This window comes from Varanus komodoensis, unplaced genomic scaffold (assembly GCF_004798865.1).
Source record: "Varanus komodoensis strain SLA01 unplaced genomic scaffold, ASM479886v1 scaffold4, whole genome shotgun sequence".
Classification (NCBI taxonomy): Eukaryota; Metazoa; Chordata; class Lepidosauria; order Squamata; family Varanidae; genus Varanus; species Varanus komodoensis.
In genome coordinates this window covers 56,883,744-56,907,011 of record NW_025335941.1, presented here as the reverse complement: position 1 = coordinate 56,907,011, position 23,268 = coordinate 56,883,744, and the positions used below count along the sequence as shown (strand labels likewise).

General features: G+C 45.8%; 1 protein-coding gene across 1 annotated transcript in view; it reads left to right on the top strand.

Moving 5' to 3' along the window:
* Nucleotides 1-23,268, top strand: part of FAT3 (FAT atypical cadherin 3) — a 399,679-nt gene that overhangs the window by 359,506 nt on the left and 16,905 nt on the right. The window contains exons 20-22 of the mRNA XM_044442719.1: nucleotides 4,626-4,760; nucleotides 6,653-6,810; nucleotides 15,318-15,786. Of these exons, the coding sequence (XP_044298654.1) occupies nucleotides 4,626-4,760; nucleotides 6,653-6,810; nucleotides 15,318-15,786 (762 nt within the window). The remainder of the gene's footprint in view (nucleotides 1-4,625; nucleotides 4,761-6,652; nucleotides 6,811-15,317; nucleotides 15,787-23,268) is intronic.

Sequence of the window (23,268 nt, the reverse complement as noted above, 5' to 3'; positions counted from 1 at the left end):
TTATGAGCTTCTAAGGATAGTATTTTAACCATTCTGTAAATGTAAACAAAGCATTGTATCTCTGTTGCTGAATTCCCTGTGCATAGAATAAAAATAGAAAGAAAACAGCACAACAGCACAATTCTTATCAGAGAAGCCATGATTTTTCGCCACATGTTGCTGGTGCTGTTTAAAAAACGTAAGCAGGATAGAGAGAGAGAACGTCTAACACTTGGGAAATTGTTTCAACTTTTCCAAAAGAAATAATCAGGTATGAAAAGTTTTACCAGCTGATTTTTTGCACGCCAGGCTGCTTTGGTAGGAAGAGGAGCTAGCTGTGCTTTTTCCCTTTGCGGTCATGGTCGGTCCCATCTGCCACTCACATATCCCGTATGGCCTCCTGAGTTGGTGTCATTGCCAATCCTGAGGGCAGGAGGAGCGGGTGAAAATTACCCAGATGTGTGGCAATGACGCATTAATGTTTATGCTGCAGAAGACGCCTTGTCCCCTTCCAGCTCAGACCAGTCATCAAGTAAAGCTAGTTTCGGGCCAAGGTTTAGGTTGTTCCAACAGAGGCTTCTGGCAGCGATGCTTGCCTCTCTGAAAGTTGTGGGCCGCACTAAGAGTGTCAGGCCAACCGTGGAATAAGCATTTCCAGTATTCCCGTTATTGGACCTAGTACTATAAATTGTTCATTTACAGTGAGGCAGGTCTATGTGAATTGTTTTATTCCTCCAGGAGCTGGCAAGCAAATACTAGACAAAGTGACGGGGTGCTCCGACAGATTAAATTGACCGCAATGTACTGTATGTCAAGCCCAGCCATTTACGGGCACTGCTGTATTTGTAGGCAGACCATGTCCATTTCGGAACGTACAGTAGTAATTTTGCCGGTCGCCGGAAAAGAGCTACGATGCAAAATAATTTGAACCACACTTCAAGCAAGCCCATGTTTACTTTGCACTGAAGGGACTGTGTGTGATAACTGCAAAGGGTGTTTGCCCTTAATATGAGTTCGCAGCCTTCTTCGTACGCTGTAAATAAGACCGGGGTGTTAAAAACCATAACATGGGCAGGGAATACTGATTTTGTGAGGCTAATAAGCAAGGGTCCTATTCAGCAAGAGAGAGTTCTCTGCAGAGCTAACCTTGCCATGATGTGGAGTGAGGCAGAGAGCTTCCTAGAGTGGATGATGGGTGTTGTTGTTATGAGCTATGTGTCCCCATCCCAAATAAGACAGGCACTTCAGCAATTATTGGAAGAGTCTTTATTCCATTCAGGTCCACGTATTCACAAGCCTCGAATGCACACACCAGGTGGAATGTTGACCCCTTGCTCTGCCCCCTTCACCCAAAGCTTTGCTTATGAACCCTTCGGGGCTGGTCTCTGGCGCGGGCTGTGCTATGGAAGTTCTTCCCATTGAGCCCCTAATTGGTCTAACCAGCAGGTGCGCCGATAGGCCCTTTCATCTATGTCTCCACAGATGTCAAGTTCTCCTCCCAAGAACCCCGCCCCAGCCTGTTCTCCACCAGCTCCTTTCCCACAGTCAGGAGCTGGAGGGGGCTCAGTGGTTGTCCTTGAAGTGCTTTGATCCAGAGCTGGCTCAGGCTGGCTCAATGGGAGAGTTTGGGCAGCCGGGGCCTCGCTAGTCTCAATTCCAATATCAGAGTGAGAACTCTGAGCCACGGCTGGTTCAACTATCCACTCTCCCTCCTCCGAGTCAGAGCTGCCATTCCCACCAAAGCCCTCCATCTCGTCCAAGTGCATGTGCATGACAGTTATGGAAGGGGTACCAGTGGCAGTACCCCTGGCAATTTCCTCTCTCGGTGGACCTGCAGGGCTTGGTGCATCTTAACTGCCCACCTAAAAGGCAGCAGAGAAGGGGTGAATATAACCTCCTTTGGGATACTCATGCCCCAAGGATGCCGCATCAGGGAGCCATCACCAAAAAGGCAATGCTTCCCTTTTTCAGCAACTCTCTAGCTCTTTATTGTGAAATACTGCACAGAGCCTGCGTTCAAAAGGAGCAGAAAAGGTCAACTAAAGTGACCAAAGGGCTGGAGCCGCTTCTCTTTCAGAAAAGCGTAAAAGACACATGCAGTGTCTGAGACTGTTTAGCTTAGGAGAAAAGGCAGGTAAGGGGAAACATGTAGAGAAAATGGATGCCACAACATTTGTCTCTCCAAATATAACTGTCTGTCTATCTAATTTCTAACTTGCCCCATTAACCACACAGCTCCCTGGGCAGGTTGCGATCTAATGGCATTATTCCATGAAGCTGGTGGATGGAACAGATTGTTATTAATATTACCATTTTTATGTATTGTATTTCTGTGCCACCCAATAGCCAAAGAAAGAAAGAAAGTTAAACTACAGGATTCACCTCTACAAGATACAATGATGGGCACCAATTTGGGTACTGGAGAAGGTCAAGGTGGTGAAGGCTATATGCCACCTCCAGTGTCCAAGGCCGTACACCTGCACAAGTTTTTATTTATTTATATTGCAATTTATATCCTGCCTTTTTCCTACAAAGGGCTCAAGGCAGCTTACATCTCCTCCTCCATCTTATCCCCACAACAACAACCCTGTGAGGTAGGTTGGGCTGAGAGTCTGTGACTGGCCCAAAGTCATCCAGTTGGTTCCATGGCTGAGCGGGGACTAGAACCCAGATCGTCTGAGTCCCAGTCCCATGCTCTGATGGGAAACTTGGGCAGGAGGGTGCCATAACTACATGTTGGCTTCCTACAGGCACCAAGGTGGCCACTGTTTAATGGACCAGAGGAACCTTTGGCCTGATCTCTTCTTACAAAGCCTCTGAAGATGGCTACACCAGACAGGCTGGTTCCTGCTGGAGAAGTCAGTCCTGCAAGTGCACCTGTGTGTGTGTGAACCACGAACATTGCAAGTCCAGGACCCACAGAGCATCTGTATCTCCTCTGTTTCATTTGTCCTCCACCCCTCCCCCTTTCATTCTGAGCTCTGGATGCCAGTCAACAGAAAGAAGGGAAACCTGCTGCTTAGACAGCCAGTCCGTCTTTCTAAATTTGCCCTTACATGCATGAGCTTTACTACAATCCCCACAAGCAGTAATATGGTAGAAGTTGGCCATTGCCTACATTCATTTCCTCTGAGTTCCTTTTGCTTAAAAGCCAAGCAAATTGATGCCATATGTTTTTATGGCTGTGTTGGATGTTGTGAGGTCTTGTACCAGGCAAACATTTCAGGATTAACTTGACAACTGAGGCTGTGTTCAAATGAACACAAGTGAATATCAGTAGTGATGTAGTTGTGCCAGTGTAAATGCATATAGATGTATATAGGCAAAACTATACGTTTTTGAGAAATGCTTCCAAGGCAGCTGCAATTTGTAAGGTTCTTCTGCCCTAGCAATAGATACTACAATTGACCTCCTGTCATGTTGTTACTCATGAGAAGGCAAAACTCACTGGAGAAGACGAATCATGGTAGGGAAAGTCAAAGGCAGAAGAAGAAAGAAGGCCAAATGTGACATAGACTGGCTCCATACGGGAAGCCACAGCTTTGAACTTTCTGTCCCCAGGTTCTGCCAAGACGCTTCAGTTCATTGTTGCCACACATGGAGTCCTGCTGCAGCACCCACCCTTCCCAATGGCATCCTTCAGGCACACACCCATGATTAGAATGTGGCACTGTGTAATCTCCGTGTGGGTGGCACTTTTTGAGTACATCGATCTCCCATAACCTGACTTGCAAAAATAGTATGGATGCTAAGCTGCCATCCTGAAACCGTACTAAATGGCTCTCTTGAGGCACTCCGCAAGGATTACTTGGCTTGGATTTTGTGCAGCGAGCATGTTCGACTCAGAAAACGTGCGCCTGACAGGCTCCATTAAGCTGTTATGCTTCCTGATGTCATTAGCACGTTTAGGGCCCTATGAGATCCTTCTTCCTCTCATCACAAACATTGAAATATAATTGTATTTTTAATTCCATGTTAATGTATTCTTATTCTTTATAACTGTTTTATTTAAATTTCAATTGTGACTGTTGAACCCCATTTCCTTGACAGAAAGGCAGAGTATAGATCACATTTTCCTGTGAAAATATGGTGATCAGGGACCCCCCAAGTGTTGCATGACTCCCTTCATGTGCACCTTCCAATCTTTTCACTCTTTTTCTCAGCTTGCAGCTCTGTACAGCTGCTACCTCAGAATCCCTCCCCGCAAACACTAATCCTTGCTAATTACAAGATTACAAGATGATATCAGCAAATCAGAGGTCTCATTTTTGCCATGTCAGTGTCATGTCGTCCATCATAACAATGCCGTATTGCCAAACTCAGCCACATGATGCAAAGCCAATTCAGAGTGAGGTAGGAAGCTCACAGGACTCGTCGCACTGCATTCCTGCTACTGCTGTCCTTAAGGATTTGCAGCAAGCCCTGTGAAGAAGCTCTCCCCACACACTTCAGGAAGCACCAGACATGGCTACCGCTCCAGAGCTAAGCGGTTAAATAAATAAACTCAGCCATCGAGAAATAAGCCTTTCTTATGCTTTGTCAAAGGACCACAGGGAATCTCAGTCCACGCCACCTTGGTGCTAAGAACCTTTTGTTCTATGTGTCGGATAATGTGCGAATATTTGTTTTCTCCACGTGTACAACAGGGGGATTGTGCCCAGGCTCTAGCGATCCATGTACAGAGAAACCCTGTCCAGGGGATATGCAGTGCGTGGGCTATGAAATCAACCGAAGGCCGTTCATTTGCCAGTGCCCTCCTGGAAAGCTCGGAGAGTGCTCAGGTACAGTTCTTGCTCTGTCACTGAATCATTCGCTTCGGGTACTGCAAGTCCATCTGCTTCCCTTTTCTTGTAAACCCACTCGGCCCCAAGCCAAGGAGAATGAAAGTTTCAAGTTGACCTTTTCCTTTGCTCCTACTACATCTTGGAATGGTTTGGGATGACCTGATTGGGTCATCCTTATTGTAGGGACAAACCCTTTTGTAATCCATGCCTCCAGAATCCACGGACTTCTCATGCTTGGCCTGGTCCACAGGGGAATGGAATGCTGGACTAGATAGCCTTTGGTGGTTCCCAGCATAGCTCTTCTTATGTTCTTCCTTGACCTGGAGAGATGCCTTATGAGAGAAGTCACAAATAGCTTCTGTAGGATACCACCACTATTTTTTATTTTTTTAATAATTATTTGCATTTGTATACCACCCTAGTAGCCCAGAGGGCTCTCTGGGTGGTTTACAAACATTAAAACCTACCAATCCTAAACAAATAAATAAATTGGCTATACCACGACAGTATGAAATAACGTAGTTAAAATGAATTAAATAAATAAATATAGCATTAAAATTAACTTTAAAATACTGGTTAAATAAAAAGGCCTATAGGGGAATTTGCTGAAGAAACCGCAGTGTTCCTTCTCTTATTTAAGGCAGAAGTAAGCAAACTTCTTTGCTTTTACTTCAGACCTGGTTTCCAAAGCAAGAATTCCCTGAAGAAAAAAAAAAAAAGAATCACATGGGATCTGTTGGCAACATACAGGTATGTGAAGGGATGTCACATGGAGATGGATAGAGACCTGTTCTCCCCTGCAGAGGAAGGCAGGAGGCGCGCCAACAGAGCAAAGCTCAGGGAGCCAAGGTTCCATTTGGATGCCAGGAAGCACTTCCTGACAGTCAGGACCCCGAGGGTGTGGAATGGGCTTCCACGAGAGGTCGTTGAGGACCCATAAGTGAGGGTGTTCAAAGACAGGCTGGACATGCACATGGTGGGCATGTCATGAGTGGAGCCGGCTGGAGCCAGGGGAGAGACTAGATGGCCTGGGAGGCCCCTTCTGACTCCCTCTGTTTCTATGTTTCTACCTAGTGAGAAAAACTTTGTGGTGCAGGGCTGGGCAGCCTGGAGCTCTTTACAAGTATGTTGTTTCAACAACAACTCCCACAATCCCTAACCTTTGGCCATGCTGGTTTAGGCTCCTGGGAGCTGCAGTCCAAAGCACCTGGAAGGCACCAGTCTACCTACCCTGACGTAGTCAACAGTGCTGGACATGGGCCACCTAGTTTCAGATCCTTGGCTGCTGTTCCATCCCACCATTTAGGCTCCCCGCTACTGTACCTGGGACTGCAGGCATTAAACCTTATTAAGCAGGACTTTGGGATTAGGCTGAGTTTTATGCGAAAAGAAAGAGAGAGAAAAGAAAGGGCAGGGCAGGGCAGGACAGGAAAGCAAGGTGGATTGGCCATCATTTGCAGGTCATAATTTGTGACTGATGGGCTTTGTGGAACACAAATTATACAGGCCTTTTCCATGCACACAAGTGCTAAATAGTAAATTATTTTTTTAATGTGGTTTGTTCATGACAAGTAAACCAATCTCATTATATGCATGGTGATAATTCCTATCAAGGACCAACATTTCCCCCCTTGTTAGTGAATTAATCTTCCTTAACATAAGGTGCGCGCATACAACAGAGATGGGTTTTTAGATGGGTTTTTAATCTCTCGAAGAAGCACTTTGTTTTTAAGATTCTTTCTTATCAGCCTTGTTAACCATGCATCTTTCCTAATTAACTTTTTCTTCTTCTTCTTGGCAAGCTGCAGGATAATCTCCTGCGTCTTATTCCAGGATACAAACGTTAAAAAGAAAAAAGCTTACATTTGTTCTCTAAATGGTTATTTCAGGACACACTTCCCTTAGCTTTGCTGGGAATAGTTACATCAAATACCGGGTTTCTGAAAATAGCAAGAAGGAAGAATTCAAGTTGGCGCTGCGTCTGCGGACTCTGCAAAGCAATGGGATTATAATGTACACCAGAGCAAATCCCTGTATAATTCTGAAGGTAATTAAAATAAGTTTATCTTTTCCCGCAGTTATTTTTCTTGATTACATGCTTCCCTCTCATTGGACTCTCACTATCGGGAATGTTGTTCTCATTTTTAGCTGTGGAGGCAGAAACTCCAGCGTTTTCAGTTTTGAGGGTAATGAGGAAAGAAACTGCTGCTTCAGCAACAGCAATGGAACCATCTCATTGTTCTTGAAGCTCATATTTCTATGGAAATAAGCTCCTGGGGGTATAATATGCTACAAAGCAAGACCAGACTACATAGTCTGTACTTTTTGGCATTACCTAAGGCTGTTCTTATTTAGGAAGGCTGGATAACCTTCCCCGAATAGAGTAGTAAGGCCTTCTCTGACATTACCACACATGGATGGGATGAACACAGCCTGGATTTACAACAGCTAAGCAGGGCTGTCATGGATAGGACATCTTGGAGGACTTTCATTCATAGGGTTACCGAAAGATGAAGATGACTTGATGGCACGTAACAACAATAACATGGGATTCATAACCTAAACCGGTCTGCTTGAACCTTGGTCTGCAAGATTTTACAAAATCTAAAGCTAAGAAGTATTCTCAAATAGTCAGAGACTTACAAACATTAGATCCATACATCTTAACTTTTAATATTCTATCCCCACCCACCAAGTACACAGTATTCTCACTGAATGAGTAGAAAAATAAAAACAGGATATACAAATAGCATTCCAGACAGACAAAGTATGTAGATATGTGGGTATATTTATGATGGATATATACAGAACACAAATTTCTGGCATATATTCCATGAGACCCTTGCATCTGATGGCATTCACACAGTTCTGTCATGTTTTTAATTCATGCCCAAATGGCACTTTTAAAAATAAACTGTCTCCTCTCTTCCTTTTGTCACTAGAAGCCCTTCTGTTGTTTCCTTCCAGAAGTTCATCACTGGGACTTAACTCATGTTTAGACAGAACAAAGGCCTACAAATCCCAGCATGCCCCAGCCAGGTTTTCTGGGGCATGCTGGGAATTGTAGGCCTTTGTTCTGTCTAGACATGCATAGACTTGTGCCCTTTTTGCTGATTCGTGACCCAAGTAGTGAGGAGTAATCCTGTTTAATCCCATTTGCTGCATACAGCTTTTATTCTTATTTCTGATTTATTGCATTTCTAGACGGCCAGTTCCTGAGGCTGCCTGGGCAGTTCACAATAAAGGATCTGGGTTGAAATCTAGGATTTTACCATTAGGACAGGATGAGTAGTATACAAGAATTCTCCTCCCTTGCCTCTCAGCCAGCATTTCAAGAAGAAAGAAGGGGCTGTCTAAAATTCCAAGTGCCCCCATTCACCACATAAGTTCTGAATTCTACCACCCCTTGACAGAGGGACGTCTACCTCCAGTTAAACCGGACGGCATTAGAACAGTGGTGATCAAACATTCTGTCTTCAGACAACTCTTCCCACACTGGACTGTCTGCAGAGAAAGCCCTTACTGACATCTTATCGTGTAACACAAGCACATGGCAGGGGGCTGGAGCCATGTTTTGAGGGATTAGAACGATTGAACTTTGTGCCAGGGACACTGGCTGTACTGCATTTCTGGCTGCAATTCAAAGTGATGATATGGCTACCTTAAGGACCTCTTCCCCTGTCGAATTCTGCCCAAAATTACCATCCGTGGTAGAGGACCTGCTGAGGTACCCAGCAGAAAAATGAGTTAGCTTGGTTAGCATGTGAGACAGGGTCTTCACAGCAGTGGCCCTATAATTGTGGGACCCTCTTCCATGTGACATTCACTTGCTCTCTTCATTTCTGGCATTCAAAATAGCCTTTAAAATGTAACTTTTTACTACTATTTCTGTATGGATTGTGTCATCCAAAATCCTTCTCATGCCTCAGTTTAGCTGGACCAACTGTAAGCTTCCATATGTCTCATTGTTTCCATTTTGGCTGTGCTTTGCTTTTTGAGGGCCTTGGCACCCCAAAGCAACTAATACATAATTAGAATGAATAAATGGAAAAAGAAAGTTAAAGAGTGAGCTAGAACAGGCACCAAAGTTTGTGGAAGAAGGGCAGCACTGGCGAGCAAACCATTTTTCAGGGAAGCTGGACTTCAATTAATCATCTTCCTGTTGAGAAACCCCTCTTCAGGACTCCCGGACCTGCAGGCTGAAAACTCTGGGATCATAGGAAGCTGTTTTATGTTGAGCTCAGACCCTTGGTCCCTCTAGCCTGGCATTGTCCACAACAAGGGCAGTGTTTGGACGAAGACTTCCATGAGCCTCGCCCAGCATGGGCACTGGGCAGGGATTGTGGGAGCTGAAGTTCAGTCCAGACCCTCTACCCTGACCTGCAGTCACAAGCAGTGGCTTTTCAAGTTTCCAGTCAGGGGTCTTGAGGGCACTGGGGATTGCAGTAGACTAGGGTCTTTTGCAAGCAAGGCACAAGTGTTGTGCCTCTGAGCCATGCCCTTTTCTACGTACACCAAGGGTTCTGCCCTTTGTTCTAGCAACATAGGAGGCAAAGTCTTCTGCAGGTAGCACAGGGACTTTTCATTAGTGGCCCCAGGAGCATAAAAGTGCCTCACTCTGAAGTGTGGAAAGCACACTTTCTCAAACAAGTTTTGGGAAATCGGAAGTGCTGGGAATGGTGTCTGGTTTGAGAACCGCTTCCACCATGGTCAGAGAGCCTGGCCTGAAATAAGGCAGTTTCATATGGTAAAATACCTCACGCTTTTGGCAAGCAGAGTTTTAAAAGGTTTTGTGTAAATAAATGCCAGGTTTCAGATCAAATCATAAAGATTATCTCCCACTGGACGTGCAAACCATGCTGATTAGTGAAATCAGGCCTGATTTAACATGTGGCGAGGCAGCAACGACATTGACCATTTTATTTTTAATCTTCCATCTGTTCTGTCCCAACATCTCAGGGCAGATAGTAACATTTGAAATACAAGCTGTTACAGCCATTTCCCCAAATGCAAGATGAAGATGTACCTCTCAATAAAAGTAAGGCCCGACACTTCCTGGCTGCTGAAATAATAATTAAGATTAATAAACCTTGTTGTGTCTCTTCTGGAAGAGAATCAACAGCCGTCTCAAACATTCTGTGAAGCATGTGGTACAGTCCCACCTGGCAGATTGCTAATTTGTAAGCACCGTGGTGTCAAGATTCTCTGCATATGGTTTAGTTCAGTTCAGGTCTATCTGGTTTATCCATGGGCTTCTAGACAAGCAACATGCAATGAAAAGCAAAGCCAAAACAGCAACATCAGCTTTTACAAATTGCAAAACGTTCTCCTAATACCAGTTCAGTTGCACAAGACTTCTGTGAGCATTTACAGACTTCCCCTCAGCTTGATCTGCTTTCGAAACCATGCAAGGATTTTCCTCTTCCTTTCTAGCTTAGCTCTTAACATTTAATAATTACACTGTATGTATATGCTGTCTTTCTTCCACTTGGAAGGAGCCCACAGTTGCTTCAAAACTGTTCCTCCTCTCCAGTCTATCCTCACAACAACCCTGTGAGGTAGGCTAGGCTGAGAGTGAGTGACTGGCCCAAAGTCACCCAGTGGGCTTCATGGCTGAGGAGGGACTAGCACATATTGAAACAGCAGAGTTTCTGTCTGTGAAAGCACATGGAACTGCCCAAATTGCAGAGAAATTGAGGGAATGGATCTGATTTTAACTGTTCAAGGGTTGTCTGTGTTATTGGTACAATTTTCCACCACTTAAGCCCTCCAGATTACCCTTCTAATGCTAATTCTGATCGCGGTTTGCCTTTCTGTTCCCTGTATCCTCATCCTATGCACAGTGCCGTGGAGGAGAATTCACACATCCCTTTGAATTGCAGTGTGTGTGCATGTTCACACGCCCCTTTAATGTACACAAGGTAGTCAACACCGTGAAGGTGCAAAACATTTTTATTGTGGTACAAAAGTTAAGTAAAGAAAAACAAACTGGGACTTCTTTGTTGCCGAAATAAGCGCATGGCCGGGGCCAAGAAGGTATCGAAACAACTCTGGGATAAGCGTCAGTCAGGCTTGGGTTATAAAAAACACGCCAAGCTTTGAACATCCGCTGGAGTACCTTTAATTCCATTATCACAGCTGGAAAGAGTATGGCTCAACCACAGCTCTGCCTTGAGAAGGCCATTCCCCAAAACTCAGTGACCAGACAAAAAGGGCATCAGTCAGAGAAGGTAACGCTGGAGAGAGATGCAGCTGTAATGGGAGAAACGAGATCTGATGCTCCACAAAGCTGGGCTTCATGAAAGAGTGACGAGAAAGCTGGTGCTGAAACAAACCTATATCAGAATCCATTTGGGATCTGCCAAAAGTCATCTGGGAGACACAGCAAACATGGTAGAAGTCTAACGAGACCAAAATTGACCTTTCTGGCCCGGTTGCAAAATGATATGTGTGGTGCAAAGCTAACAGTGCTAAGACCCTCCTCAATTGTGGCAGCATCATGTTGTGAGGATGCGTTTCCTCAACAGTCTGGAAAACTGGTCAGGCCCAAGAGCAAGATGAGTGGAGCCAAAGACTAGAAGAAAACTTGTTTCAGTCTGCAAAGGCTCTAGGGCAGAGGTTTGCCTTCCAGCACCTTAAACAGTACCTTAAACGCTGGACAGGTTTATAAACAAGCTGAATGTCTTAGAATGGCCTAGTCGCAACCCAGACCACATGGCAACTGTGTCAGGAGCTGAAAGTTGCTCTTCTCCAGCAGACCCCACCCAGCCTGACTGAGCTGAAGCCGTTTTGGCAGGAGGAACGTGCAAACATTGCAGGTTCCAAATGTACGTACTGGATAGAGACTTCCCCAAGAAGACTCAACAGCTGTAATTGCTGCCTTAGGTATTGACTCAGGGCGTGACCATGTACTGTTTCTTCTTACTTAGTTAAGTTTTGCTGCACAATAAAAGCAATCTGCAGCTTTACAGTGTTGAGTATCTTGTGCCCATCAAGTGGTAGCAGTGCCAATTAAATCCATTTCACTTCCAGGTCATAATGCAACCCAGTGTAGAAAAGTCAGAGGAGTCAGTGTTCAAAGTCAGTGAATACTTCTGCAAAGTACTGTAAATACACTGCACACCTACGACAGAGTTGTGTGTACTCCTTCTAAGAAAGTCTCAGTACTAAATCCCGAGTCTTCCACTCAGTTCCTTGCTATTGCTTCACATTCCAGGCTCAAGATTTGTGAATAAGGTGGCTGAATGCCTATTCCCTAAGGCTCAAGAGCACCTGTAAGGTCTGAGGATGCCCCTGCACAAGCTGAGGTGGATGTCAGGGTGCTGCCCACCTGCCTTGGGAATTGTATGTCCCTGCATACGCTGCTGGGAGTGCCGTATCCCCTTCCTCCTTTCCGTCTCCCTCATGCAGTGAAAGTCCCACATGCCAGGCTTGGACAGGAATGAGTTAAATATATCACTGGTGCTGTTTCCTTGCCATCAGTGGAAATATATATGTGGGCTTATTCCACAAAATTCAATACAGATGAGCATGAGGCACTCATACGTTATACCAGTGAAAGCTCGCCTGAAACTTCCATTGGCTAAGCAGCAAGAAAGCTTGGATGGGATCCCAGGTGTGGCAGGAGCTGGAGAAAGTAATATTTTAATTAAATCTACCATTTTGCTTGGATGAACCCAGAATGTAATCCCGCCTGCTAAATATCCCCCTAAGGTGGATGGGCAGGCAGGATTTTGTATGCAGGTCCTGCAACTGCAGATGGACTTTTCAAGTCTAGGCAGGTCCCCAAAGGACCATTGGATGGTTTTATTGCCAATGTTGATATGAAGATGTGGATAGGAGCCAGGCACCTTAGCTAGGCTAATATTCTGAAATGATATACGGTGCCCATTCATCTCATTTTGCTTATTTGGTAAAGCAATCAAGGCAAACCAGTTTGTATAACCTTTTGAGATTCCATCATACCCTCTCACATGGCTTTCAGTTAATGATGCTGTTGGTCTTTCTGTTTAATTTTTATTCCGCACTTCACTTTTTAGCAATATTAATACTATTTAACAATAATTGAAATTATAATAACAGCAACTGAATTTCAGGCCCTCCTGAAGTCAACAGCAAGTCATTGCTCTTGAAGTCCTAAGAACTTTGACACAAAATCAAAATGTGTGACAGAGAAAGACAGCAGAAGTGGGCTGTTGCGTGTGGGGAATGCGGTGTGTCACACACACACACACACTGTTACCTGCCCTGGCTGGTTCTCTTCCACAAATGGCTCACAAGTCACAACCAGAGATGCCAGGAAACCTCACTGGACCCAGGCCCAGATAGGAGCTTTGGAGGCTTGCTGCATGCGCTTCAAAGAAGCTGCTCTTGCATCGCCACCCAAGTTCTTCTCTGAATAAGACGTCTGAGATGACGACTCCCCTTCCATCCATCCAGTCATGAAGTCTGAACATGTCAACTTTGCCCATTCAGGAGAAGCCCTGCCTTTTGCTGCTGTTTTTGCTCACTTCTTCAGTGCTGTTGTCACCAACATTTTGTCATGATCCTCCCCCCTCCCCTCCCCTCCCCTCCCCTCCTCCTCCTCCTCCTCCTACATTTATAGCATACCTTTTATGAAGAAATATAAATCCTACATTTTGCACAAGAATCAGAAGTGTTATTTCAGAAATACTGTAGCATGTACTTATTTTTGTAAATGCATCTTCGGCATTTCACTTAAGTAGACTGAAAAACTTATTCTATCTGTAGTGATGTGTATATAATCCAGCTTGCAGGAAGACTTTCTGGAAGTTGCATGCATATAATATACAGGAAAGGAGAGTGGTTAGGAAAAAATCTGTCTAGATGAATTGTTCCTACTATATTTCACAATTTACTGCTCTCTATTAGGTTTTGCATTTAAACTAGTGATGTGCGGAACCCTCTTCAGGAAACTTTCTGTTCTCTACATGAGGCGGTGTGTGCAGTTTCTTCAAAGGAGGGGAATAGAGTTGGTGTCGAGGACAAGCATGGCTGGGCATCTGCCCCAGGAAGGGCTCACTGACAAGATCTGCCTGGACTTGCTCCTCTTCACCTGCTTCTTTATCTGCCTCTCACTCTGGCCTAGACACCAGAGGTGATGAGAAGGCAGAGTGTGCCTCAGTCTACTTGCCCACTGGTTTTCTGCTTATCATGCAAGCATGTGGTAGTTGTGATAAGCTGGCGAATGAGAGGATGAGGAGCAAAGCAGCTGGGACTATGATGGTGAGAAGATAGACTCAGTAAGAAGACCTACCCACTGAGGGTATCTTGCCCAGAGCTGGGCCCAGAGCTAGAGGGGAGTGTGGCTTGCTCTGTTCTTGGCCCAAGGGATGGTCTGAAGGTACATAAGGCATCCACCATGTTGAAGCTAAGCAGGTCTGGGACTGGCCTGATCTTGGAGGGTAGACCACCAGTCACACTGAGTTCCGCAATTCCTGCAGAGGTAACTGCAGAGGTTCAGTGGAGGAATTCTGCCAAGAAGGCAGGAAATCCATAGTTTTGGAGTTAGAAAGAGGTTAGTTCCAGGGAATCTTTTTGCATATCCAGGATGAGAGAGAGAGAGCACAAAAGCAGCTAAGGGGAGCACTGGAAGATTCACAGCAAGAACAAGGGGGAAAGCTGGAAAGCGGCACAGAGAAAGATACCAAGGTTTGTGATGGGAATGTGTGAGGAGTCAAGCGGGGCAGGCTGGAGCAGAATTAAGATAGTTTCAGGATTGCCCCTTGGATACTGACTTCTTAGCTCTGCAGTGGTGCTGGCCCACTGCAGTGCCAGCTGAGCCAGCTCACAGACTTCCATTTCTAAGGCAAACTGCATTTTGCAGTTTTTTAACCACTGATAACATTTGTGCCAGTGAGCACCTGAAAACCACGTGAATCTGTGCAAAATCAGCTGCTTTATGCAAATGGCACTAGAAGCATATGGTTTTCAGGTTCTTATGTGTGTAAATTTAATTACTGCTTAAAACAGTATGCACAAACCATGGGCCATCCTAGAGATGGAATCCCATGGAAAACAGAACAAAAACCCTTTGCCCAGCCCATGTCTGATGATCAGATCAGAAGTGGGCGGGAAACCTGTCCAGCTCAAGAAACTGGATTCCCTGTTTCATACATCCTAGTCTAAGAGCAGTGCCTGCTCTGTTATACTGGGGCAAAGAAGCAACAAGACAGCAGAGACAGGGAGAAAGAGGCAAGGGGCTGTGAAGGCTTCTTAGACTGGGGAAAGGTGCAGTTCATGTTATGCAGTCGTTAGCTGGAAATCATTTATCAGAGCTAGGAGCTCTTTGTTGCTAGATAGTCCTGCATTAAAAGGCACATGTGAACAACCCCCAAATGGCCCAGTGCACAGAGCTAATGATGCACAATCCCTTCACTATTATTGAATCAGCTAAATGCAGCTGCAGACCCATTGCAACTACTAACAGCAGCGCTTATCCCAACATTGGGAATTTTTTATCAGCCTTCTACTAACAAGGTCAGGAGAAAGGGAAGGGCTTCACCTCCCCACTGTTTTGCTTTCCATTCACAGATCGTGGATGGCAAACTGTGGTTCCAGCTGGACTGTGGAACTGGTCCGGGCATCCTGGGCATTTCTGGCAGGGCTGTCAACGACGGAGGCTGGCACTCAGTCTTCCTTGAGTTAAACCGGAACTTCACCAGCCTGTCCCTTGACGACAGCTACGTGGAGCGGCGCAAGGCCCCCCTCTACTTCCAGACGCTGAGCACCGACAGCTCCGTGTACTTTGGAGCCCAGGTGCAGGTCGATAACGTCCGAAGCCTGACAGACAAGAGGACGACACAGGTGCTGAGTGGCTTTCAGGGGTGCTTGGATTCCGTCATCCTGAACAACAATGAGCTGCCCCTGCAGAACAAGCGCAGCAGCTTTGCAGAAGTGGTTGGCCTGACCGAGCTGAAGCTTGGCTGTGTGCTGTATCCCGATGCTTGCGAGAGGAACCCTTGTCAGAACGGAGGGACTTGTGCCAGCGTGCCATCTGGTGGTGAATACCTTGCATTCATCTTTCCATTTTTGGCAGGGGGAGGGGGGCAGTTGGGCAGTGCCTTCCATTGCTCACTTTGTAGTCAGTTCAGTCTACTTACTTACTTATTTGTTATTTCTGAGCCCCAGAAATAGGCGGGAACCCCCCTTGTGCCCTTCTGCATCATTTTAACCTTCAGAACCGCCCACTTAATAATCTTCTCATATTCATCTTCAGTAAGGAACACTGGCTTGTTGTGGTTAGTACTCTGCACCGGTTTCCCAAAAGTCTTCCTCTCCCACAAAAGAGGTTTCCATTTTTCTGTCTCATTCACAAAACATGTTACAATTGGTGGTGCTTTTGAGCTTCTCACTGCAAGGCGGCTGAGAGTTTCATGTGTATTTGTGGTCCCTCTCTGTTACACATTCTCCATTGCTGCCCAGCTTTGCTGGCTGCCTGGGCATCCTGATGGGGAAAAGCCCCACATTAATATCACTCCATGATGCATCTTTCTGGGCTTCCAAGAAATACTATAAATGGGGAAGGCTGTCAGATTCATTATTGTGCAATCAGACACAGGACGCACACACCCTGCAGCCGCTTCACAATTCAGGTGAGTGCAAGAACCTCAAATGCCATCCATGGGACTCTCACCAGCATTTCCTTTGAATTTGGTACTTCTTCATGCAACTGAATGGGAATGATTGGGGGGAAATGCAGAAGAAATGTTTGGCACAGAACTAGTTGTGTTGCTTCTGCCTCTGATTGGCTGCATTACAAGGTCAGTTCTTAAGTCCGAGAGCCAGAATGGAAGCATGTTTTGCAGCAAGGAAGGATGGGTCCCTGCTGAGCTTCTGAGAACTGCTAGCTCATGTGGGAGCTGCTCGTGAGGCTATTCCAGTCACAGAAATCACATGCTCATATGATCTGTGCCTTGGTTCTCAGAAATGGCCACACGGGTGAAGTTCGGTCTGAATGGGAACTGGTCCACAGAATCCTGACACCAGTTGGACACAGTAGCTTTTCTTGCCCCCTTCCCAAACATAACCAATCTTGTATATTAAAAAATGGCTTTCTCTGGGAACAGTTCTTGACCTTCTGGCTTTAAGCTGGTGTGCAAGCCAAGTGTGCAGTCAGGACATTCCTGATTCGATGCTTCCTCTGAGTAGCCGCAGCAGTTCAAGCAAGCAGTAGTGTCTTGCACTGTCAGTCGCACAGCTGTGATGTAAAGCAAACATTGCTAGGATACACAAGCTGGGTCTGCATCGGAACCTGGCTATGGAAGTGGGACCTGCACCTTCTTGTTTCCACATAGTCTAATCTCTAACAGGAGTTGTCCTGTTCAGTCTACCAAACAGACCTTTTGCAATATATGAAGAGCTGTAAGAAGTCCAAAACATTCTCTCAGCAGTTTTCCGTTTTCCTACTCTGACAGTCCACTTTCAATAGTTCTTGCGTATGTCCACTCCTCACTTTGATGGGGAATTTTCACCTTAGTTTCAGGTGTGTGCGTGTGTGTTTGTGCTTGTGCACATGCCCACATGCTCAAGTTCTTCTACAGACTGCAAACCTCAAAGCTCCTTACTGGCCTCTCTCCCCGGTTTTTTCAATGGCCCTATTTTGGTTCCAGTCTTGCTGGTACTCATCTTCTGAGGTTGTTGTTGTAAGCCAGGGAGTTCTTGTGCAGATATTGCAATAGCAGTGCTTGCTAGGTGCAGGGTATCTAAGAGGTGTATTTGCTGTAATGCTCTCAGTCATGGCTCGAGAGAGAGCGCCTGTGCCTTGAACCAGCAGGTACTGCACTTGAATGTTTCTTGGCCCACATTTGAACCACAGCATGGCTTCTCCGAACCAGTGTTGGCCTGTCCTGGAGAAGCCCGTGTGTGCGGCAGCGTACACGGGATGCTTCTCAAGAGAGATAACCACAGAGTTTTGAGGGAAAGCATGCTGTGGAGGATCAGAAAGGATCCTGCACTGATCATGTTGACACACATATTTGGATGGCTCACATCCAGAAAGAGCCAAAAAAGTGTGTGGACAAGCAGGGATCACTTCATACGCTGATAATAACACCACAGTTATTGTGAAGAAGGAAGGAAAAATGAGTATCCACTGTCGGAAATACTTAAAAAGGTTTAATTGGGGTTTTGTTGGATTCCTTAGATGTTTGTGCTATTGTATTTTATTGGCAATTCAGGCTTGAGTGTATCCAAGAACAGGCTTTTGAACCTGATGGTGAAACTTGCCCCAGTCTTGACAAAAATTCCTTTGACGCTGCATCCTTTTTTGTTTTTAAGGATGTTTTTGCACGCACCTGACCTGCTTGCAGATGTGCCCATAAGCTGAAAGTATATTCCTAGCTGGATGCTTCTGGTTCCTTGACAAACCAACTGCACAGATAATCAAGCCAAACCAAAACGTTTCATGTACGCTTGCTTCCAGCTAGACCATTTAGTTGGAAGCATTGCAGCCGGCTTCTGCAACTGTGTGAACATACCCTTCTCAGCCATCCTGATCCTTCCCAATTTCCTCCTTGTATTTCTGCCCTATTTTGTCCATAGAATCCCTTTGTGGATTGAATATTAACACTGACTACTTTCCAGGTTGCTTTGGGTTTTTATGGGAAGTGTACTCAAGGGCATGTCAACAGAAATGGAAGTAGTACCCAGAGAACAGACCACAAAAGCACATTAAACAAAGCAAGGCAGCAGGTTTAAAATTGGATATATGGAACCAGAATACATATAGTGCTTCCTTCTGTCCTTCAAAAGTTCTTCATCTGCTGTGGGATGCCTCAGGGCGTCATCTTCTCTCCAGTGTTATTTTTATATATGTAAATGAAGCCATTGGGAGTGTTTATTAGGAGATTGGGGGCCAGTCACTAATATGCAGAGGGTGCCAAGCGATTCCTCTGAAGTTGAACACTTTCTGAACTGGTTCCTGCGCAGAGTTATAGCTTGGATGAGGGTGAATAAGCTGAAGTTGAATCCTGATATGACTCTATGGATGTGGGGATTGGGATGGTTGGGTCTTCCGGGTGTGGTTGCACTTCCTCTGAAGGAACAGGCATGTCACGTGGGACCCATGCTTGCCCCCAGAGGTCCAGGTGATCTTGACTGTGCACTACCAGCTTTGGTTGGTGTGCCACCTATGCCCATACCTGAATAGGTGTGACCCTTTCACTGCTAACCTTAATCAGACTACTGTCGTGTACTCTGTGTAGGACTGTCCTTGGTCCTGGTTCAGAAGCTTCAGCTAGTGCAGAATGCCACTGTTTGGGTGCTCAGTGAGATATCCAGCTAGGTCAGCATGATACCTGTACTAAAAGAACTTCATGACTTCCCATTAGCCACCAAAGCATGTTCAAGGTTATTTGATTGTCATATAGAGCCCAAACCAACTTGGTCACAGGGTACCTAGCGTACCACCTTTCCATACATACAACCAACTGTTAAGATAGTTGGAGGAAGCCTTGCTGGTCATTCCAAAAGTGTTGTGCTGCTGGTGGTGGTGTCGTGCACCATCAATGCCAATTTATGGCAACTCTCTGAATGAAAGTCCTCCAAACTGTCCTACCCGTGATAGCCCTGCTCAGCTCTTCTAAGTTCAAGGCTGTAGCTTCCTTTATGGAGTCCATCCATCTCATATTTGGCCTTCCTTCCTTTCCTCTGCCTTAGACCTTCCCTAGCATGATTGTCTTCTCCAGGGAATTTTGCCTTTTTGAGATGTACCCAAAGAATGTCAGCCTCCATTTTGTCGTTTTTGCTTCTAGGGAAACTCTGGCTTGATTTGATCCAGGACCCACTGGCTTGTCTTTCTGTTGGTCCAAAGTATTTGCAACGCTCTCCTTCAGCACCATGGTTCAAATGCATCCATTTTCTTCCTGTCCACTTTCTTCACTGTCCTTCTTCACATCCATCGTAGGAATTGAGAATATAATAGTGCAGATGATCTTGGCCATAGTATCAAGTGAAACATCCTTAACACTTGATGTTCTTTTAGAATATTGCTGTGTAATAACTCAATGACAGGGTTTCTCAGTGGTGGCCCCATCCTGTGATGGGGGGGGATCCCTTCTGTAGTTCAGGAGGTAGAAATTTGGGTACCATCCTTTGTGATGGCATGCAAACATAGAAACAGAGCGAGTCAGAAGGGGCCTCCTGGGCCATCTAGTCTGGCCCTTTGCTCCAGCCGGCTCCGCTCAGGACATGCCCACCATGTGGATGTCCAGCCTATCCTTGAACACCCTCATCGATGGGGCCTCAACCACCTCTCGTGGAAGCCCATTCCACACCCTCGAGGTCCTAACTGTCAGGAAGTGCTTCCTGGCATCTAAATGGAGCCTTGGTTCCAAACTTTCAACCTCAGAAAATTACAGGCATCTGTTCTTTGCCTCTGGGCTTCCCTCACCCTCAAAAGCATTTTAGCCATCTAATGCTTCCCTCTCCTCCAAAGGAGGAAGACTGGAGGACTGCTTGGAAGAAGTTGGCAGTGCCTGGCCCTATTCCACCCCACCACTGCCTGCCCCCTAGTACCTCCCCCCAGTACCTGTTAGCATGATGGCCTTTGGCCCCCAGCAGTTGCAGAAGGAACCCCACTGGCTTAGAGGGCAGACAAGAGCCCTCCAAAGACGGACTCCCAACCCAGAAGGCTTTGCCAGAGTCACAGCAGGTACCCTGCCTCTTCCTTAAGGCAGCCACACAGCATCTCCTGGTGTAGGATTGTGCCCTTAATCAATAAGTACAATGACAAATGGCAGGTTAAGAAAAGATGAGCACATGGGACCCTGCAAGGAGAGCAGGGCAATCATTCAAAAGATATAGAAGCTTTTGAGAAAATTGCTAAACAAGTTTATTTATGTCTCTGGGGAGTAAGGATAAAACAAATGCCTAACTTTACTTGGACAGCATATTATAAATTAGGTCAAGCTTTCACCGCATGAGTAGACTAAGTAAAAGGTGGAAGCAGCTCCTCTTTCTATTGATTTCACTGGAGTCTATTTACACGATCACTCTGCAAATAGTATGATGTGCAAATTGAAAACTTTCTGCCAAATCACTTTAGGATAATTTCCCCCTTCCTTCCTCCCTCCCTCGACAGGGTTACATATTTCACATTTACATTGGCTGCCGGGAGGAAAAAGCTATACTCATGCATCTCCAAATGATGGGTCCCTTTTATTAAGAGAGGCATGTAAAGAAGCTCGCCCAGAAACGGTTTGTTAGGCCCCCATGCGTTACTGCTGCTATTGGAAAGCAAACACCCCGAGGGGATATTTCGGAGTGTTGCTTGCTCTCCCTCTCATTAAGAAATCTATTCTCTCGGAGTTTTTTCACGGTCTCAGCAGTATATGTAAATAAAGGATCGTTATGGTGCCATAATTCTAAAGCAATGGGCCCCAACTATACATCAGGCAATCTATAAAGCAATCTGGGCTGACATCGTCATGGCCGCGCTCTCCTTCCCTTCTTTTCTCTTCGTTTCTTTTATTTCCTCCACCTCCCCTTCCAAGGCAAAATCATTCATTAGCCCGAGTGATCCTGCACACATGAAACAAGCATATACAATTAAATGGACTTGAAAGAAGGCCGGCACCATGTCTGAGGCCCTCAAATTGCAGCAGGGCAAGTGTTGGCCAGGGCAAATGCTTTATTGGAAGAGATTTGGGCAGCCACCCCAGTGGACGGGCTCTGAAGGCAAACCTGGGTTTTCCACAGCAGGGAGCCACAGCAAAGGGTAGGGACATCCATCTTATTTTCAGCCTGCGTCACTTCTTTATGTGTCCACTCATTATGTCTACATTCCTGTGAATATGCAAATACAGTTCATATCAACCACAGTTCATATCAGAATTTGTAAAGAATAACTTCTTCAGATACCCATAGTTAGAGTCAGTCCTGAATCCCTGGTGCAGTGTTTTTTCACTTAAGACCCAAGGGCCAGGTCTCTGCAGGGCTCTCAAGCTTTGCTGTGTTGCTCACTTTAGTTATGGACTAGCTGCTGTGATCTGGGCTACTGGAAGAGGCTTCTAGTAGCCCAGGTTGGAGTGTCCAAAGAGCTGCTGCTCCTCAGCTGTAAGGAGCAGGTGGGAGGAATCAGCCAGTGAAATGTTGTGGGGAGGAGCCCAAGATGCAACAGCATTGTGATTGGCTAGCTGCAGTGGTACACTGTGTAGTCACTGGAGTTGGAGGGGAAATTAAATATGCACAGACTTGTAGTAGGAGATTATGCGTCATTGAGTAAGTGACAAGAAAAATATCCATTCCCATCCAAGGACCAAGTGTACCTGCTAAAACGTGCCTTTCTGGGAAATGACGGATGAGGCCGTGCTTGGACGATGTGCTGAGGCTTGAAAAGCTCTCCAGGCAGTTCTGAGGTACCCCATCCTCCTGGGCCTGGGAAAAGACACCTTGCTGGAAAAACTGTAGCTCACTCCCCCAATGGGTGCATATGGCAGCTGCCCCTGTCTTAAAGACTCAGAAGGCAAATGAGTCCACATCCATTGACACCAACTTGATAGTAAGGCATAGATCACCAACGAATACATTAACCTGTTTCTACAGTTGAATGGTAATGCTTCTTTTTGTTATGTTTGAAAAAGATGCTGAAACAAAAGCTGCATTTGTCATCCTGAACACCCTTTTCAGTGCATTTTAATAAGCGCACACTCCCAGTTAAACACAAAAGTAGCTACACAAGCATTTGATGGTGTTTACATGGCATCTCGGAGTTCTCTTGTTCTGGTGTACCTGGCCCAGTACATTTAGCACATCATGTTCACATGGCATGAAAAGCCACAGGAAAATCTTACCACTGTGGGACATTGCGTCTTCTAGACCTAGTTCATAGCTCTTGTTTGGTAGGATGAGTTTCTGAAACAATTGAAAGAATCAGTGGTCTGGACTAAAGTTTCCAAGCCTCACTATGGCCTCTCAAGTTGTGTGGCGTAGTGGTTAAGAGCATGAGACGAGGACTCAGGTGATCCGGGTTCGAGTCCCCACTCAGCCATGGAGCCAACTGGGTGACTTTGGGCCAGTCACAGACTCTCAGCCCAACCTGCCTCACAGGGTTGTTGTTGTGGAGATAAGATGGAGGAGGAGAATGATGTAAGCTGCCTTGAGCCCTTTGTAGGAAAAAGGCAGCATGTAAATTGAAAAAATAAATTGAAAAAAAATAGGATCACTATTATACCATGGCTGCAACGGAAACACCATAGAGTCCCCTGGCAAGACTGGCTGCAGAACTGGCTGCTTCAAGCCTTCAATCTCTACTGCCCTCAGCTCCCTAGCAACACGGGCATCACTGCCCACATTATTCTAGTGATGCGTTTGACTCTGTCTATTCTTGGGAACAGGGAGAAAGTGCAAAAATAAATGAAGGGTGAAGGAGGGAATCACTGTGAAATGGTTCATGTACATTTAATACAAATCTCCGTGACGGCTGGAGTGGTTGGGAATAGAGGTATATTTGAGAGCACAGTGGGGGAGGAGGAGCCACTTTAGT